Genomic DNA, 17,493 nt, shown 5'->3' with positions numbered 1-17,493 from the left:
TATTACTTGTCGTAACATTGTAGTTTTGAATGTTTTTTTAAACAAACTAAATATAACTTACCAATTTCCTTCATTATCGCGCAGATTTTCATGGTGTTACAAAAGAAAAGGTCGTTTAATTGCTAAAATAAGCCTTAATAAATATAGGATTGACACTTGAAATTTTTTTATATCTCACTAAACAGTATTAAACATCTAGTCGTCGTTTTTGCTCAGGTAACTTTCGTAGTTAGTTTGAAGATACGATGTTCTCTACCATTTGCCTATACCTAAAAAAAAAACAAATTTCTGTATCGTTGTTCTTTCATTAACAATTTTTTTAACTATCTTGTAAAAACAATTTAAAATCCAGTCCAGTTAAACTATAACAAATTAGTTTATTTCCGTCTTTGACGTTACTACGGCTTAAAAGCTCGAACATTATCGCAAATTGTTGCAAGCCTATATTACCGATGACGTTACAACCTCTATAACAATTTAGTTCGAACGTAATATAAAATAATGTTACTTGCACATAGTACCAGCGATAGCCAATTTGCTGACTGATTGACTCTACTATCTTCTTGAAAAAAATTCATTACATCCTTTTTTAACTATCTCACATTTATAACCCAGCTTCAAATGTACAACGAAAACTATAACTTTCAAGACTATGTTAAAGTTGTCATTAAAACCTGCAGCTTCCACTCGCTAACAAATTAAAAGATTGCTTAGAATTATATTGCGTGTAAGTAACTAAAGAATTTATTATTCTTTAACGAGGAACAGCTACTGTTATTTTAATCTTAAATGAAAGTTAGTATTCGCTGAAACTCTTTTGTTCCTTTGCACAGAAACATCTGTTAATTTTCTCTTTGATCTAATTGCTTATTTGTTTTAAATATTGCCACAAAGCTACGCAAATGTTACCTGTGCCGGCTGTCCATAGATTTTGAATTGATAGACGAGAGGTAAGACAGTTAATCAAAAACACTCACTACTGGCTTACAGATTACTTATAACAAATAGTGGGATTTAACAGACATTCTTATGAACAGTCTATGGCTCCAAAATATGGTTTGGAATTTGTTTTTGCAGTTACAGAATACGAACCACGGTTTATTGGATCTACAATCCGGCACGGTAACGTATTGACTTGATTTAATCATTTAATAAAACATACTACTGGACTTTTCGGTAACATTTGGTGGCATACATTTCGACTAATCACATCGGTCAAGATAATATTATAAAATAAAAAATATATAGTTTCTGACGACGGTAAATCTTCTTTAAAAATATACTATTTATTCCTACGCACCTCATTGTTATATTTATAAATATGCAAATCGAAAAAGTTAAGTAAAGTTATTTAAATTTCTTACTGACCATATATCGCCTATGATGGCAGCCTTCCCCATTGACTTATGCTTATGCTACGGTGAATACTTAAGCATTTTAATAATCCTTTGTTACAACTTCTTAGACATGTTATTATAGTATTGAGCGTTCGAAGAATAGGGTTAAATACGATGGTACAAGTTTATTATAACATAGTTGAAGGCTTACACTTCCATGGAATTTAAAACATCCCACCTACTGTTAGAAACAGTTGAAGTGAATCGTGTAAGGGTTTATAAGTTATAACATCAGTATATCATTACAAATAATTTATACTATTTTTATATTATTTAATAACCTTAAATTGTATTCTGTAAGTCCAGCTTTCTGTGTAAATAAGCAAAACATTTTAAAAGCCAAGGGAACTTCTCAGTACGACTTATAGAGTTTTTTTTAGGAAACTGTTTTCTTCATGGGATCGGCTCGGAGAGAGATGTTTATTTGCATATGCTTCAAGTGACAGTAAGATATCAAAATTATGTTTGTTTCAATTATTTTGCGTTAGTGGTTTGAAAATATTTTAAGGTGATTTAGATTGAGAAACAAAACTAATTATTAGTTAATATGCTGTATAAGTTTTGAACGTAGTATAAAATAATGAATACCACGAATATCATATTTAATATACTAACAAGCTTTGGTGTAATCTTTAACTAAAAGTTATTTCTTCCTCAGTTTTTGGCGGGAATAGTTTGTTTTGGCCTTCAGAGGCGCACAGTTCAGAAACCTACATGCTCATCGAATGAAAATGCAGTTTAGGGATAAGACTACTGGGCATGCGTGTTGATAACGCCAATGACATGATTAGCTACGTTGTCGGGCGGCAGAGCTATTAAACTAGAACAGTTATACAAATAAACCGTTTTTGAATAGACAGCCTTTGTCACTTCACACATGACAAAAAAAATAGCTTTTTTATAACGTTTAGCAAATAAAAACAAAACGTCGTTATTTCATCTTTTTGATTTATAAATAAAGTAAAAGGAAAAAAAGAACTGTTTTGCATAACAGTTAAATGATGTGTTTCATCCGTTCATATGTACTTTACAACCTATCGACAGATATGCTTAAACAGAGAAGAAAACTATTATCGCTTGTGTGCTTGGATAAAAACACATTAGAAAATGATTTAACAGATTAAATAAACTAAACACTTTAAAGTACTTGTAAACAATGGTATTAAAGAATAATTAATAACTGTTTACGCATGAATTTGAATTGCATTCAAAAACCCTTTGGTTCGAGCGTTTCTTGGTGTTCAATATAATGTGAAAAAAGGGAAGTTGTTACTTAGTCAACAATTTAGGATTAGACGCTTAAATCACTTATAAAAACAACAAAAAACGTTGTGAAGTTGCTATAACAGCCTCTTCAATCCGGCGATTTGTAGATCTATAGTTCCAGAAGTTTTTTATTTGTTGGCTGAAAAAATAAATAATACAAAGATATAAGATTGTAGCAACTTTAACCTGTCACGGCGTATAGGTGTTGTTAATTTGGCCATTGCTAATAGTTTATTTGACAAAAGTTTTCAAGTATGTTTTTAACTGAACTGAACCTTTTGATCTGTATATATAAAGCATCATGTTTTACTTGATAATCATTTAGATAAACTATTTAAGGGGTATTCTGTATTGTAACGTACAGTTGTGTTTTCTTGTTTATATGATAGTATCGCAGATGTAAGTAAAAAGCGATACTGATATTCAGTATTATCATGTTAAGAGTCAGCAATAGAACACGCTCCCCACATTTAAAAATAAATATGTATCTGGAGTATATCCATAAATAATCCATGTATGTAAAAATATCGAATTCGTGTTTTAGATAATACTTCCATAGAAGATCCACTGTATTATAGGCAACGTTTGTAAATCAGGGAACCTCGACTCCAGCTATACTGTATACTAAATTTATAAATAAAAGAGCCCTGCCTTCAATTATACACTATACTAGATTGTTAATCAAAGAACCCGAGTTTCAATTATATAGTATATTCAATTTTTTAATCAAAGAACCCGAGTTTCAATTATATAGTATATTCAATTTTTTAATCAAAGAACCCCAGCTTTAATTACATAGTTTACTAAATTTGTTAATCTAAGAATAATTAAACCAAGAAGCTTTATTTCTGAATATTGCGTGCAGATAACTTTGAATTTATGACTAGTAAATAGTTTATAAAACCTGTACTTTCAAAGCTAATTATCTTGAATTTTTATTTCTTTCAAGTTGTATCTTCCAGTTAACGCAAGAAGAAGAAAAGTAATGTTCTGCACTTTTTGTTATAAAACGTAACAATGCAGAGTTCTTACGATTTATTTTTTGAACATTTTATTTTGGTATAGAATTACCGAATAAACGCTATTTAGGAATGGATAACGCAGATATGTAGCCCTTGTGTAGTTTTGCGCCAGTAGCTGAAACAAACAATCAAGCCACATACTGTTTCCAATGGACTAAACTTTGAGAATATTTACGCATGTGCAAATAATTATCATGCTAAGAAATATATAGAAAAACCACGCAACAAAAGTAATTTAGTGAAAACACAAATTTAGTTCTGATGTTTTTTATACACACATATGTGTTGCAGTAAACATATATACAAATAATAATAGTAGTTACAAATAAGTCTTTTTTTTTCGCAGGTCGGCCAATCACGTGTGAGAATGAAGGAGAAGAGATCCGAATTCCATTTATTAACAGAGAGCAATGTATTTCCTGCCGTTGTCAGGTGAGATAAGTGTTTTCTTATACTTCAAAAACGCACCAGTGCAGAATTTGCTTTTAATATTTTATTTTGCTATAGAATTACTGAATCAATACTATATTAATAATCCACGGATAAGAAACCTCAAGCAAACGATAGCCATGTATAGCAATCCTAAAAATAAAACAACGATAATTTACCAAAATCTTTTACATACCGAAAATTTAGGTTGTTTTGAATTTCGCGCAAAGCTGCACGATGGCTATCTGCGCTAGCCGTCCCTAATTTAGCAGTGTAAGACTAGAGGGAATGCAGCTCGTTATCACCACCCACCGCCAACTCTTGGGCTACTCTTTTACCAACGAATAGTGGGATTGACCGTCACAATATGACCCCCTTCCCGGGGCTGAAAAGGCGAGCATATTTGGTGTGACGGGTGTTCGAACCCGTGACTCTCGGATTACGAGTCGAGTACCTTAACCATCTGGCCATGCCGGGCCTATACAGAAAGTAACGACTATAAAAGTAATACACACTGGCAAGAGACTTTATAAAAAAATTACGCCAGGAAATACATTATAATACTTAAAAATAGTCCATGAATTAGTTCCCCCGGAAACAGATAATATTAAATAAAGATGAATATTAGATATAAACTGTATAAAATATTTAGAATCAGGTCATAAGGATTTAAATCAGTCTGGAAAAGACAGACAACAACTTGTTAATCTCTACAGAGAATAGTGATTTATTAATCTCCAAAACTCAGTAGTAACAAAAAAAAAGACTTTTATTTATCTCTAGAATTAAAAAAAACCGCAGAATAAAGAACAATAGTATAAATGCTCTTAGAAACAAGAAACAATTAAAATATATTAACGTTATGAAACCTATTGCACTTGTCACTTTAAAACCAGGTTTCCAGTTCAAGTATAAGTTACAAGGTTTGTCCTGAGCAACTACTCACTTTAGACCTGTATTAGCTTGTCCCAGATAAGTATTAACAGCTGACTATAATAATAAATAATATTCTAATATCACTTCCTAGTATTGTCTTATTCGTTTTGATTAACAAATACGTAATAATAATGCTATCTTTTTAAGAGAAAAGGGTTATTGTTAATAACAATAACAAAATTTATTAACTACTTTAAATAAGAGGTGTAGTTTATATACGTATCTTATAGCCTCTTACTGTGTGTGTTTTCTTATTTTTTGTAATAATTCTTTTAGTTTCAATGTACGTCGGTATACACTCTTCATAGAGAAGTAAATATTAAGTTATGTTGGCTTGTTTGGAATGGTTGCGATAAACAAAAATTATAAAAACTCATATGAAACTCGTCGATACTGAATTTATTTGTTGTTGTTACGAACTAGGCTTTGAAAAAATTTTTCAGATAAATTATGATGAACGTGTTTAAAGAAATTGGCTTTAGCAGAATTTCTCTAATCAATAAGTATTCTGTGAGATCAAATTAAAAATTAGACTGATAATTAATATTAATTAGCTTAAATGTCTGGTTTAAAACAGTCTTGTAGACATACCTTATTTTCTCCTTCGTGCAAATAAATAAACTTATGTTTGAATAGACATAAGCGGTATAAACAGCTAGCATAAAATGAGACAGACGTACAGAAAGCTAAATAAAACTAATAAAAGGACAGATATATGTTGCACTTATATTTTTCTTAATATTTATTTCGTCTTTACACCTTACAATAAACCGATTGGCGAATATAAAGTTGGCTTATTTGAAGGACATTACAGTAGGCACAATTTGAACATCAATTAAGGTTTCTATAGATTAAACATTTTATGATGGATACGACCTCCAGAGCCTAATCGTGCTTTGAAGAAAGGATAATGACCTTTAAATTCTATAAACACAAACTATCATCCTTTGACATTCTCCCAAGCTGTTGGTTATCTGCCTGTGTGCTGTAGGGTTTTGTTTTGTTCATCTACATAGAAACGACTAACTTCCACCCATTTTTATCATTGCATACTAATGTAATGTGCATAAATTATTAGTATGTCGTCTAACACACAACCTTAATGGTCTCATAAATTCAGAATATGTTGCTTAGTCATTTAACGCCTGCATGAACACGTGGCTATAAATGTTGGATATGTTACCTCAGGCGAGTTGATCAAATGTATCCTAGCCATAAATTGGGTGTATTATTATTTCTTTCTTCTGACGTCATGTTCAACGTTATCAAGCGGGAACCACGATATATATATATATTTATGTATATATCATTGTAACTTCCAAGGTAATGAATTTCTTCACGTTAGGAATTTTTCTTCTTCAATAAATTGACGTTGTGGATGAGAGTTGTTTGTAATTGAACTATAACATGAAAGTAATAATAATTACTTAAGATAATAATAATTACTTAAGATAATAATAATTACTTAAGATAATAATAATTACTTAAGATAATAATTACTTAAGATAATAATAATTACTTAAGATAATAATTACTTAAGATAATAATAATTACTTAAGATAATAATAATTACTTAAGATAATAATAATTACTTAAGATAATAATTACTTAAGATAATAATAATTACTTAAGATAATAATTACTTAAGATAATAATAATTACTTAAGATAATAATAATTACTTAAGATAATAATTACTTAAGATAATAATAATTACTTAAAATAATAATAATTACTTAAGATAATAATAATTACTTAAGATAATAATTACTTAAGATAATAATAATTACTTAAGATAATAATAATTGCTGTCTTTATTTATTTTTGTGATATTTCACAAATCGCAGGCGTTGAAAGTCGACCTAAACTTTAACAATATGGGTGAGTGTGTGTCTGTAATCGTTTGTTTATTAACAGTAATTTTCTGACAAAATAAATTATCATCTACAAGTAAGGGTTTCCCTCCTTACGTATAAAAACAAATTGACCTTTGCTTTATCTCAAAAACAGTGTTGATTGTTATATACACAAGTATGATTCGTTTTACACTGTTTGCTGAGTTTAATAACTTTTTATGATTAAGTGTTATGAGTATAAAACCCATCGCATAAAAAGCTGCATTATTGTTATTCCTCAAATTACTGATTTGTTGTTACATCGGAGTGGTACACATATTACATCACATTAAGTCGTTCTATTGTAAGAACATGTGAATAAAAGTAAATAATAGGTTATGTTTACCACAATACATTAGCTAGATCCAGTGTCGAGTACTCCAATAATAGCGTCAGCGGGAGAAAACAACATTTGGCAATCTAAGAACTATTTTTTGGTTTGTTTTTTTCCTGAATAAAAGGACTGGCCAATAGAAGGTAAGTCAGAAAAAGACAGCCGTGGTACAACTAAATGAATAACAAAAAAGATGAAGAACTTATAGACAAAAAAAATTAAAATGGTAAATGATAAATAGATGTTTTAATATTCACAAGGTTTCGATCCGAGACGCCATTATTTTGGTGGTTTTAAATTTTGATTGTTTCGTTGTGAATACTGAAATATCCGTGTATCCTTTATACGTTTTTTGTCATTCATCTGTTATTATGGACTCTGTGAGCAAAAAGTAATGAGCATATACAGTCTAGAAAAATGTGTTTTAAAATCAATGGGAACCCACCGTTAATTCTAAGATTAAACAGCACAACTCCTAGTCATACATTTGCTTATGAGAAAAAAAAAATATCTAGTTCTTTCTTTATAACAAGGGCTCATCGTAAATAACAATTATAGACAGGGAAAAAAAAACATAACACCAATTTTGATACGAAGTTGTGTAATTAACAAAAAGACATTCTCAAATTCTCATCCTGAAGAAATTACCATTATTAAGCAATTTTACGAACTTGAAAAATATTGAAATGCTAGATTACTGGTATTTATTTGGATTGTACTGCTAATACCCATCTAAAAGACTAGTAATATTCTATAAGACAGATCCTGAGAACTATATGGATAAAAAAAAATAATTTGATGACGGTAATACACAACTAAAAATCAGCTATATATATATTTTGCCAGGGAAATAAAGTATAAACAAGAAACCTTTCGAACTATTTAGGTTTTAAAAATAAAAATTTACTTTTAAAATAGCCTGCTTATTATATCTTAAAAAATCTGTGATTTGAAAAATAATGTTACTGTTACTATTGTCATACCAACTAGATCACGGTGGGTTTTCTCCACTTTCAGTATAATCTTAAAACAACTTTCTATGCTTTCAATTTGATCAACCTCTCCAACCGACAACTTGACATTCTTTAAGACTAAAAGTTAGGCCTCGACAAACTTTCTTCCTCAGCAGGCTGATACAAGCAGAAGGACATCCAACCCCCTTTTATTGTTATTTCAGCAAATTTTAGCTTGGATTGAGTATACAACAGCAGCTAAGTAAATATTTTCGTATAATGAATTATGGACAGACACATATCTGGTTTTAGCAACAAAAAAAAGCACACAACATCTCAATCGTACCAGAATGAATACAAGTTATGGAAAGATTTTTGTAAATAATAGCTTTAGAGCATTTATACTGCTTTAATGGTAGATAGCTATCATGTGACGTCAAATAAATTTGTGTTATTTTAGTGTTTTTAATACAGTCTGCCATATTTTAAACAAGTAGTTTAACAAATAATCAAATATTTTCAAAAGTCTAAAATATACGTCGTCAGGCCTAACTAAAATGCGTAGGTATAGGAGATTGTAATTTCTTATTATTGTTTAAATGAAATGAACAATAATAAAATAACTATATTTACCTTTTCCACGTGTAAAGTTGCCAGTCCTGATTAAAATACTAGTAACAGATATTATATTTATTATATTTTATTTCATTGATATTAGTGCACTCGACTCGCAATCTGTGCGTTGTAGGTTCGGGTTCGAATTCCCATAACCAAATATGCTCTTTAAACGGTGGTGTGTGTAATGTGATGGTCAATCCAAGTATACGCGGGTGGTTTGATGTTGAATAATTGCCTTCCCTCTGCCCCCCGCTAGTACAGCGGTATGTTTCCGAATTTACAACGCTAAAATCAGGGATTCGATTCCCCTCGATGGACTCAGCAGATAGCCCATGTGGCTTTGCTATAAGAAAAACACAAACACACACAAACGCCTTCCCTCTAGTTTATTTCCGCTAAATTAGGAACTTATAGCGCAGATAGCCCTAAAGTAGCTTTAACTGAAATTCAGTGCAAGCAAACAAAAATCTCACTTTTTTCTCATAACTTTTCTAAATGACACGTTTACTTACCGTTAAATTCCATCCAGTTTCAAACTTAACTCTTACAGTTATATTCAAATATTTAATAATTTATTCTACATCATAACCGAAAGATTTCCACATTAAAATATTGGGAAAATTTTGTCACTTAACATTCCCAAGAATTTCACGTTGAAACAGTGACCTTATTGTTCTCTGGCTTTCGTTTTGGAGAGCCCCAATTAAAAAAAAAAGTTTATTTCCATCTCATTTTAGTCTCGGACATTTAATTTTTTATTATGTTACATTTTAAAGTTTTTTACATTCCTCCCATTTCGTATATCAAAGACTCACTAAACTGAGGCATTTTTTTATATAAAGATATTTTAAAGGATCTGTTAAAGACAAATGATTTGGAAACATAAGGCATCTCTATATCTCTCTTTTTTATCGTTTTCCATTTGTGACTACTTTCACAGCCAGAAGACTAAGTACAAAAAAAAATAAACTGACTCCTGTATTAATTTTTTAAATACCAGTAGTAAATTACAGACTATTTTATATAAGAATCCGCAGTGTTGAAAGTACCACATTATAAAGTCGACAATTTTCTACGTGTCACTTACAGTTTGGATTCCCACTGATCACTTACTCCTTCCTTATATTTCAACTCTTTACGTTCTTGATAATGAAGACTGACTGATTTTGTTAAGCAATGATATAAAATATGGAGTAGTTTCACCCTCCACAGTTTCTTTTTCTTTCGGAGTCCCTGGTTCCGTATGGCCAGGTGGCTAGGACGTTCGACTTGTAATTTGAGGATCGCGGGTTTGAATTCCCGTCAAACCAAACATGCTCGCCTTTTCAGCCGAGGAGGCGTTCTAATGTGACGATCAATCCCACTATTCGTTGGTAAAAGAGTAGCCCAAGAGATGACGGTGAGTGGTGATGACTAGCTGCCTTCCCTCAAGTCTTACACTGCTAAATTAGGGACGGTTAGCGGAGATAGCCCTCGTGTATGTTTGCGCGAACTTCCAAAAACAACTTTTTAGACTTGATTACGAAAAAAACCTTCACTTTATGGTGTGAAATACCAATATATCAATTTCTTTAAATTTATTGAATGACCGATACATGATCTAAAGGTCAAACTAGCAGAATTTTTAAACAGAGGATTCACTGTTCGCTACCTATTACCGCAAAAACGTGATCTGCCCTTCATGGCCGTGGGTATGCTATAAGAGTGATGGTAAACCCCTTTAAGAATAACTAAGGAGTAGGTGGTGAGTGCTGTTGAATAGTAGATTTACCTTTGGCCTATAAGTTTGACTATACATAAACAGTTATTGTGTACAATTGCGCAAAGTGGTGAAACAAACAAGTATATTTAATGGAAATTAAAATGTGCCTCATTTCTGAAGATACCAGAAAATTTGCAAGCTAGTACCTTTCCGAGAAGTTCACCCAGTGAATCAGCGTTAAGTGTACAGGCACACTTCGCAAAATTCCTGGGCTCGATTCCTCGGTTTTTACTAAGAAAACAACTATCCTATAATAAGTATGTACCCGCTAAGGTAGCTTTTCGATATTATGTTAACAACACGTGAAACTACGAAGCTTTGAAAGTGTGTATATGGAAATAAGTTTTTCAGCAAACATATCGGAAAGAGAGAGAGAGTTAAGTTTGTGTTGTTTTTTTCAAGATATAAAATATATATTTTTAAATAAATAGAACATACAATGTATATATATATGCCTTTTAACACTTTTGAATATCAAAAGACAACAACAAAATCTGTTGTATTGAACAATATTATTTTGATCATGAAACAGTAAAACAAATCAAGGAAAGTTTCATCACCAAATTTCGCTAACAGGCGCTAAATAGATCTATAAAGATATCGATAGAATAATTATACTTGTGTTCCTTTTTTTCACCCTCGGTGGACTAAGCAGATAGCCCGATGTGGCTTTGCTATAAGAAAAAACACACACATTCCTTTTTTTTCGTTGGAAACTTTATCTTGTGAAGTTGTTTGAGCCTTGAAAATTGATCGGATAAAAAAAAAGGGAATATTACTCTTTTACCAACGAATAGTCCAAAAGTTGGCGGTGGATGGTGATAACTAGCTGCCTTCCCTCTAGTCTTACACTGCTACATTAGGGACAGCTAGCGCAGATAGCTCTCGAGTAGCTTTGCGCGAAACTCAAAACAAACTCGGTTAGAAAATACACCTTACTTTTACACTTATCATTTAAAATATTTGTGACATTGTAATGAGCCTGTATTATGCCAGGAAAATATTTTTTTGTATTTTTAAATAAGGAAACGTTCAAAATGTTGGAAGGTTAACATGGATGATGGCTACAATAAGCTCGTAACATTGGGGCACTTGACTTCCACACTACGAAATTGCAGCTACATCAAATTATTAAAGAAAAATATTGGAGGTGCATTTTGATTCCTCTTTACTGTTAAGAAATGTATAAACTTTATCAGACTTTATAAGATAACATCGTAAATTCGAGAACTCACAATTCTAAAATATAAACTTGACATACATACACGAAAATTACGGGATTCCAATGAAAATCATCACAAGTGCCTTCAGCATATATAAAACTGTTCCAAGAGTTATTGATCAGTAAGGATATCGCACCTTATTATTTTTGTTCATAATTTATTTCTTATAGCAGTATGCTTCAGTTCACTATTCTCCAGACGCATGTATTTAGTTATGTTTTACCTACTTAAACCATTTAGTGCTTTTTTGTTAAGTTATAAAGTATGCTGTTTAGTTACGTTTCTCACGAATTACGGGATTTCATTAGTTTTAATTTAATCAACTTTTTAAATCCAATAACCGAAAGATAAATGCAGCATATTAAATTAGTGCATGAAGTGTTGTGTATATGTTCGCTATGCTTTAATTTTTTAATCTAAAGATCTATGCTTGCCTTAAGTGTTTTTTTGTTGGGTTTTTTTTGGAATGTGTTGAGTGGTATTTTACTAGAAATTTTATGGTCTGCTTCATGGCTGAGAAACCACTGCAGAAATACAGAACTTGTATTAACGATAACATAACTCGGCAACCTTCTTTTGGCCAGCTTCATAAAGCTTCACGTAAAGTAAACATTCCTCAGCAAGAGGAAGGTTATTTATTCCCTTCCCATTTTTGTTCTAAAGAAGATCACGTCAATAAATTATCCTCCTATGTGCAGTAATTACCGCTCTGAAGGGGATAGGGGGTTAACATATCTTCGAGGTCCTCTCACGGTCACCGTGCTTGCAATCTAATACTCCCACCAACTCTCAATGGCCGCAATTCGAACAGCTATAAGGGCGTTCATTAAACTGATAAATAGCGCGTGTCTAGTGGTGGTAAGAATAAAATTCCAGAACAATCAACTCTTAGTATATGAATAATAAGGAAAACTAACAAATAAATCAAATGTAAATATAGAACTTTGATCACCTTCTAGTTGCGTTGTTTGATAACGACCATATTTATTTGTTTGTTTAAATTTAACAGATACGAGCTATTTTTCAGTATTTTGTTTTTTTTAAATAAATAAATGTTTAGATTATCTCAAAATACATTTTTCCAGGTTACAAAATAGGTAAATATGATATCAGCCAATTATTTTACACCATAAACGCCTCGCAGTATTTTAATGTTGTAGACTTCAGTTTTGGAATTTTTATTTATGTGTTTTGTATTGTTATAGAGAGTTCTGACAAAACGAAGCAATAATGTGTGATGCTTAGAAATTTTCCGAGAGTCAATATTTGACGTGACATTTCGAATTTTCATGAGACCTAGGGAAAAACAAATATTATACTATAAAAACATTAGAGACTTAAATAGAGAGTTTCTTAGTTTATCTGTTGTCAGATACTTTTACATTTGTGTCTTAAATACGAGAGGACATTTATAAAGTAAAGATGGTAGCTTTTATAAATCTGTTTGAGTGAGAATTTTGAAAAATCAGAATTTTATTACGCGGTAAGGTTTTGCCAAGGCCAAAAGCGGCAGGTAGCCTTCTAAGGGTAGCCTTTTTAAAAGGGTTTGTTTGTTTTGGAATTTCGCACAAAGCTACTCGAGGGCTATCTGTGCTAGCCGTCCCTAATTTAGCAGTGTAAGACTAGAGGGAAGGCAGCTAGTCATCACCACCCACCGCCAACTCTTGGGCTACTCTTTTACCAACGAATAGTGGGATTGACCGTCACATTATACACCCCCACGGCTGGGAGGGCGAGAATGTTTAGCGCGACGCGGGCGCGAACCCGCGACCCTCGGATTACGAGTCGCACGCCTTACGCGCTAGGCCATGCCGGGCCTTGCCGCCTCAGAACATTGGTTATTCAGTGAAGCAAATTGGTGCATTACCTGGATCATTGTGGTGATGAACTGCGCATTACGGAAACCACTAATTTGGCCAAAACACAAAGATGATGCGTGTGGACGCGAAAACAAGCCAAGTTGCACGAGTGTCGAACTCTGAATAAGTGACTCTTCAGTTGTTTTTTGTGAGTTACACCTATCGCGTGGGTACTGTTAGTATGTAAAATCAGAAAAGTTTAAAATTTTCAGCGAGTTCAGATAAAATGCTTTCTTTTTTTTTTTAAGTGACAGGATTTTCCATTGTTTTTACTGTTTTAGGTAATCTAGAATAGAGCATAAATAATAATCTCACCAATTGTGTTTGGGTATTTTGTAAATTTTGTGCAAAGAGATATTCTACCTGTGGACTCAGTTACGTCTCCTTCCGGTGTCCCAGCAGTAATTTTGTGGGCTTATTTAGAAAATATTTAGAGTTCGATATTTGTATTCGTAATTTCTTCAATATACGTAACTTTTAAATAAAACAGTTACATATTTAATTCAAGTCTTCCATAGATTGCATCTGCCTTATAAGTTATTAGGAGTATCAAATACATCAATTTTTAATGTTTCTTACAGGAATATGGACGCTTCATAACAAAAGCCGAGTACTTCATAAAAGGCACATTTATGGAATTTTTGGCTTGTATATAAGACTCTTATATTATACTTTTTGCTCTGTCCTCACTAATTGAAAGCATTTCTCTGTGTCTGCTTGTCTCTGTGGCCAATTAGATTCTTCCTGACCCACGGTGTCAAGGCTCCAGGATTCTAACACTCTAATATTTAGGCTTAGGCTTCTGTTGTTTATGCTGTGACTGTCGTTTTGATTTCTTTAATACAAAATGATCGGATATTAATGAATTCGCTTTTTCACATAACCAGAATTAAAACACTGTAATGACAAATTTTGTCTCCAGACGCTGTAAACTTGATGAATGTAAATTACAATAAAATTCGATTTACTTGTACGTGATCATTCTCATATAACTGAAAGATAATGTAGAAGCTGCTGTATAAGACACAAAACAAAAGTATGCCTATCCTACATAGGAAATATGAAATGCAACATATATATGATTAAATATGGTAGTACTTAATAGTGATACTAGGATTCGTGATGAAACAAAATGGTCGCCATGAAAATCCCTCGTTGAAAACCACCTTTAAAATGCCTGAATACTAAGAGTGACTATTTCATAGTATTAGTTCGGCAAAACTGAACTTTTCTGTACTTATAAAGTGAATCAAAATTTCACTATTTCAACGACTTTTCTTCGAAGTGACTTTTCCAAACAAGCGTACAGAAAAAACAAAACAAAAAACGACATATGGAGTTTTGCCACAAAAGGTCGAAATCCGGCCATAGCAAAGTTTCATACTGAAACCGAAAGGAGGATGGTCAGTATTATTCATAATCAAGTTTTTGTACCTCTGAAAGATACGAAAGTTAAAATACATGAAAATAACCCCATCTAAATAATTTTAGAGTACATTTAAATACACTCACCTAAATAACGTAGCACACAGGTTTTGTGTTTCAGCTGTTTCCATATAAGTACCAACTGGCACACGGTTTTCAATAAAAGAATACTTTGATACAACCATATTCTATGAACAGGCTTACTAAAATTCATGGACTGTTGCCATATTGTATGCCGAACGGTTTTCAAAGTAACGCCATCCAACGGATCAGGTGATAGGGAATGCACGTGTGTCAGCGGCTGCGTACTGCAGGTATTTTTACGGGAAGACCGAGAACACCAACCAATATTTATAACGAAACCATCATATTTACATTTGGGCAGCAGAGCTATTAGCTTTTTGCCACGATTTTGTACTAGTGTTAGGATGTTTACTTGTTAAGAAAATAGCCCCAGACGCATAAGCTTTCAAATTTTGCAAATGGGATTATTAGTGCTTTAGACTCACTGGATTAGTGGTTTCGTTAGCACTTTAGACTCGACAGTGTACTGGAAACATCAGTGCTTTAGGCCTTCTAAAGTAGTGGATTCATTAAAATCATAGATTCGATAATGTATTGGAAGCATCAGTGCTTTAGGCCTTCGGAAATAGAGGGTTCATTAGCACTTTAGAACTGACAAATTACCAGAAACATTAGTGCTTTAGGCCTTCGGAAATAGAGGGTTCATTAGCACTTTAGAACTGACAAATTACCAGAAACATCAGTGCTTTAGACTTTCTGAAGTAGTAAGTTAATTAGCAGTTTAAACTAAACAATGTACTGGAAGCATCAGTGCTTTGAACCTTTTGAAGTAGTGAAGGTTTGTTTGTTTTTGAATTTTGCGCAAAGCTACACGAGGGTTATCTGTGCTAGCCGTTCCAAATTTAGCAGTGTAAGGCTAGAGGAAAGGCAGGTAGTCATCACCACCCACCGCCAACTCTTGGGCTACTATTTTACCAACGAATAGTGAGATTGACCATCACATTATAACGCCCCCATGGCTGAAAGGGCGAGCATGTTTGGTACGACAGGGATTGAACTGTTAATAACATTAATGCTTTAGGTTTGGTAATTTTATTAATAAATTTGTTACAAACAAATCTTGCTACTTTTATGATAATATCCAGTTCATTTACCTCATAACAGCAGGAATTCTATTAACATTTTAACAGGCGTTTTCCAACTTTCATTCTCTTGCAACCATTAAATGTGTAAAGGCAAAATTCATTTCGGCTAATTTAAAGCTATAAAAATTATAAAATTAATCATTTTAGATATCACTGTACCGATATGCATGAAAATAAATTAAAAAGTATAAGCAACGACAATGTGTAAAGTCAAGACAAATTAAGAAAAAAATATGAAATTTTATGTAAATTCCGTTAATATAGATTTAGTACTTTTGTTCTATTGCTGATCACACTTTTGATTTATTCCTTAAAACACGGAATTCCACCTTGTTTTAATTATGTGTAATTATCCATTAATCTGCTGTGAGGGATGCTTAGGAGGTTTAGTAGTTGCAAAGATGTCAGACCTTGGTTGCAGCTCAACCGGTTCGCGCATTTGTTCGCTGTTGCAATCTGTTCGCGAGATTTTGGTCTACTGGCGCCCACCATTAGCTAAATGAGCTGGAATCTTGTTGCTCTTACTTAATGGCTTTCATTTTAAGTGTAAGTACTCACTTTCGTTTCAAAACGAGAGGAACAACTAGAAAAGAAAACAGATTGCATCAAACAGTTGACCACGGAACCATAACCAGCACGTGCGACTCATCTTGTCACAAGCAATTATCTTGCGCAGATGAGTAGAGAAATCTTCAAAAGTCAAATTAGTCATGCCTTTCATACCAGAGTAAATGCACCATTTATGTTGATAACCCTCAGTAACCCTGAGGCAGAGCTTTGTTTTGATTGACCCAAATCTAGCTTTGAACAATATTATTTTGACATGTTTCTATTTTGTCTAAATAAATATATATATATATAAAACCACGCTTGTGCTTCACTTTCAGAAGTAAACTTGTCAATAACAAAAACAATCGTAAGTGTTGGCGTAAGTGGCTTTTACATTAAATATAACCAAGTGTTTTTTGTTTGTTTGTTTCCAGAGTATTATTGGTATATCATTAAAATGTCTGTACTGAGAACACTGGGCAAATTTTCTTTAAACGCATACTGGAGCACATATACTAAACTTGAAACATTTAGTGGAATCGTGTATTTGTGTTCGAATAAAGTCACAATAGGCTATTTGCTGTGTCCACCTCGAGGAATAGAACCGCGCACTTTAGCATTGTAAGTCCATAGATTTACCGTTGCTCCACCAGAGTT

The 17,493-nt window shown here is 32.6% G+C and overlaps 1 protein-coding gene across 4 annotated transcripts in view; it reads left to right on the top strand.

Moving 5' to 3' along the window:
- Window positions 1-17,493, top strand: part of LOC143258673 (BMP-binding endothelial regulator protein-like) — an 85,512-nt gene that overhangs the window by 29,369 nt on the left and 38,650 nt on the right. For all 4 annotated transcript variants that reach the window (XR_013032455.1, XM_076518050.1, XM_076518049.1 and 1 more), the window contains one exon: window positions 4,032-4,117. Coding sequence is in view for 3 of the 4 variants with exons in the window: in XM_076518050.1 (XP_076374165.1) it covers window positions 4,032-4,117 (86 nt within the window). In the remaining variant the exon portion in view is untranslated. The remainder of the gene's footprint in view (window positions 1-4,031; window positions 4,118-17,493) is intronic.

The sequence above is a fragment of the Tachypleus tridentatus genome, chromosome 8 (assembly GCF_004210375.1).
Source record: "Tachypleus tridentatus isolate NWPU-2018 chromosome 8, ASM421037v1, whole genome shotgun sequence".
NCBI classification, from domain to species: domain Eukaryota; kingdom Metazoa; phylum Arthropoda; class Merostomata; order Xiphosura; family Limulidae; genus Tachypleus; species Tachypleus tridentatus.
Note: the sequence above shows the minus strand (reverse complement) of the source record. Positions and strands in the feature narration are given on the sequence as shown.